Genomic DNA, 3,515 nt, shown 5'->3' on the forward strand with positions numbered 1-3,515 from the left:
AAAAACTAGACACATTTAATCATAATTGGTTTTATTATTGGTCTGGTTTTATTAACGATATGATGCTCACTTATAGAAAGTCATGCTCACTTCAAATCAAGTTTTGTTTTTTTTTGGGACAGAAGGAAATCTTCTTCTGCGTGTGCTTGTAAACGTTAGTGCATGCAATATTAGTTATTCAAAAGATACATGAAAGTTGTAATCATATTCTAAATAACTATTAACATCACATGCTCCCACTCCCATAGTCTGAGGACCACCGAGCTATACAGTTTAATGTGAATGTGAGAGTGTGTGCAAACAGACAGACCTCATCCACACCTGCTCTGACTGCTTGAAACTGTCACATTGTGCAGTATTTTCACTTTCACATGGACCATAAAATGACTTGTCAGTCGTCAGTGTGATGTTGAAGATGTGCGTTTGTGTTGGTCAGAGCTGAGGGCAGCAGTAAGATCCAGGCTCGTATAGAGCAGCAGTCAGTGAGAGCGAACCAGCTGACGGCACAGTTCCGCACCCCCATCAAGCCCGGAGCGGGGGCTAAGACCTCACCAACCAAAGACAACCCTTCACCTGAGCCTCAGCTGGATGACATCAAACGAGGTTAGACCCGCATGCTTGTGATTATACAGTAGGCTCCTAAAGTTGTAGACTACTAGAGCTTTTTTAATTTTGGATTATTCTAGTTTAATACGTATTTTTAATGAAAGAAAATATACTGTTTGATAATTAGTGGCCTAGAGATGGTGTAGAATCTTAAAACTCCCTGATATATTATCTGACTTGATGGAAAGATTAAAAACGATCGATTCTAGCCCATTCGATTTTAAAGTTCTCAGAAACACAAAAACCAGCTGTGTGTGTTCATGCGTGAGTTGGAAGTGCATTTTGGGACAATCCCGCCAACTTTTGGATGTCTGCAGTTTACAGTCTCTTATTGTGACTTTACGCTGATTTTATATTTTCAACATTCCACATTGCTTTTAAACCAAAAAAAATAAAATAAAAGTAATGTTCTCATTAAAGGGTTAGTTCACCCAAAAATGAACATTCTGTCATTAATTCCTCACCCTCGTGTTGTTCCAAACCCGTAAGACCTTCGTTCGTCTTCGGAACACAATTTAAGATATTTTTGATGAAATATGAGGGCTCTCTGACCCTCCCATAGACAGCAAGGTAACTATCACGTTCAAGGTTCAGAAAAGTACCAAGATGATCGACAAAGTAGTCCGTGTGACATCAGTGGTTCAACTGTAAAGTTATGAAGCTACGTGAATACTTTTTTGCACAAAGAAAACAAAAATAACGACTTTATTCCACATTTTCATCTCTACTGCGTTACTTTGGACGCTCGTTCACGACAGTATCATGATGCGAGTGTGTGGTGGCGCTTAAGTCATCACGCCGGATCTGGGTCAGTGCCGCCACACGCTCGTGTCATGATACTGTCGTGAACGCGCATCCAAAGTGACGCAGTAGAGACAAAAATGCGGAATAAAGTCGTTATTTTTGTTTTATTTTATTATTAATCACACGGACTACTTTGTCGATCATCTTGGTACTTTTCTGGACCTTGAACGTGGTAGTTACCTTGCTGTCTATGGGAGGGTCAGAGAGCCCTCAGATTTCATCAAAAATATCTTAAATTGTGTTCCGAAGATGAACGAAGGTCTCACGGGTTTGGAACATCACGAGGGTGAGTAATTAATGACAGAATTTTCATTTTTGGGTGAACTAACCCTTTAATGTTCCAAAAATGTGAGACCATCTATTGAATTCTTTAGTATACTTCCTTTAAATGTCATGTTATTTCATTGTGTTGACTCTTTATAGTTTTACATTTGTTTTAAATTCTAAAATTGATTTCCAGCATTAAATTAGAGTTGTGTGCTCTAGTAGGAATACACCCGTGCTGTGTTCGGTTTAGGTGCAAAATAAATATCATTTCGTTGTGACCTTGTAGATACTGCTGAATTCAGCAGTTTTTTTTTTGTTTAGCTAAGTCTTTCTCTTTTGCTCTTGACTCAGAGCTGCGAGCCGAGGTGGATGTGATTGAGCAGATGAGCAGCAGCAGTTCCTCAGACTCTGGCAGTTGTTCTGGCAGTGGTGATGACAGCTCCTGCAGTGACGGAGAACAGGAAACTCATCTGTCCCCCAGCAGGAACAACATGGCCAATGGAATGAACAAATCACAAGGCAGCAACCAGCTGATGAACACACTCCGTAAGAGCATTCACCATCATTTTATTCCCCACAACAGCCGTAGAAAACAATTTTGCATTATCAGCCAAAAAAAACTAAAGCATGATAAAACAAACAGTAGAACAACACAAAGACAGATCTGATGTGACATAGAACATTGACAAATTTGGTAATCAACTTTTTTATGACTTGGGGTACGTTTACACAACAACAATGTACTAAAAACTGAAAAAGTTTTTCCTTTGTCAAAACAATCCCTGTTCACACGGATCCGTGAAAACTACTAAAAACGCTGTATTATGCATGCCAGGCCAATAGTTGGTCACTCTGTAAAGAAACACTATGCGCATGTAGACTGTGTTTTAATGTCAATCTTATTAAACTATTTTTTTTATGTTAGTTAAAAAAAAATCATCACCTGGGACATTAAAGTGGCGGTAGTTGAAGGAACACCCTTCTGTGTTTTATATGGTAAATTGGTTGTCTTTTTTTCCTTCAGGAAATGATCTTCAGCTGAGTGAATCTGGCAGTGACAGTGACATCGACTGACCTCCTAGCTGATGTTCAGCACTTAAAAACATAGATTGTGTTTCTGTTATGTGCTTTCATAGGTGATATCAGTCTTTTTGCAGTGGTTTCATAGATAATATCAGTGCTTTTGCAGTTTTATCTTGAGCTTTTATGGCTTCATGTTAACATGGAAGTGTTGAAGAATGTGAAATAATTTTAATAGATTTTATTTTTATTGCAAAGGGAAATTTTTGAAGAGGTAAGGCTGTGTAAATAATCATAATTGAGTATTGCACCTTTGGTTGTTCAGTATTTTCATGAAGCTAAAAATCTTCAGTCAACATGTCATGCACCTTTCCCCCGTGTTCAGTGTTACATACACCAACTTAATGCATGATCTTTATTCTGTCTGCTTTTGTCATTGCCTATGAAGTCCAAAATATTTTCTAGAGTTTAGACAACTCCGTGGCAGACAGCATGTACAAAGGATTTTGGCACAGTTTTTTTTTGTGACATAAGGGTCATAACCCTTCATGTAAAACATTTTCAAATACTTACTGTCAATACTCAGTGTCTAAAAATGATGTGTATGTGGTTATCTGTAAAAGTGTATACTGCTGGTTTACCAAAAATAAATTGTTTTATTGCACTGCACACAAGATTAATGTTGTATATATCATCTGTAATGTAAGATAAAAGTCAAAAACAAACTGTCGGTGTGTCTGAGTGATCATTTAATCATGATTATTAATGATCATTATTATTTACTTCACAAATATCATCACTGCTTTATCTTTTTTTTT

The 3,515-nt window shown here is 37.6% G+C and overlaps 1 protein-coding gene across 1 annotated transcript in view; it reads left to right on the top strand.

The window, feature by feature from the left end:
* LOC107577356 (ELL-associated factor 1-like) overlaps positions 1 to 3,386 on the top strand; it is a 7,521-nt gene extending 4,135 nt beyond the window's left edge. Inside the window, exons 4-6 of the mRNA XM_016263438.1 lie at positions 437 to 603; positions 2,029 to 2,223; positions 2,702 to 3,386. Of these exons, the coding sequence (XP_016118924.1) occupies positions 437 to 603; positions 2,029 to 2,223; positions 2,702 to 2,751 (412 nt within the window). The 3' untranslated portion in view covers positions 2,752 to 3,386. The remainder of the gene's footprint in view (positions 1 to 436; positions 604 to 2,028; positions 2,224 to 2,701) is intronic.
* The last annotated feature ends 129 nt before the right edge of the window (positions 3,387 to 3,515 follow it).

This window comes from Sinocyclocheilus grahami, unplaced genomic scaffold (genome assembly GCF_001515645.1).
Source record: "Sinocyclocheilus grahami isolate Dianchi unplaced genomic scaffold, SAMN03320097.WGS_v1.1 scaffold5830.1, whole genome shotgun sequence".
Classification (NCBI taxonomy): domain Eukaryota; kingdom Metazoa; phylum Chordata; class Actinopteri; order Cypriniformes; family Cyprinidae; genus Sinocyclocheilus; species Sinocyclocheilus grahami.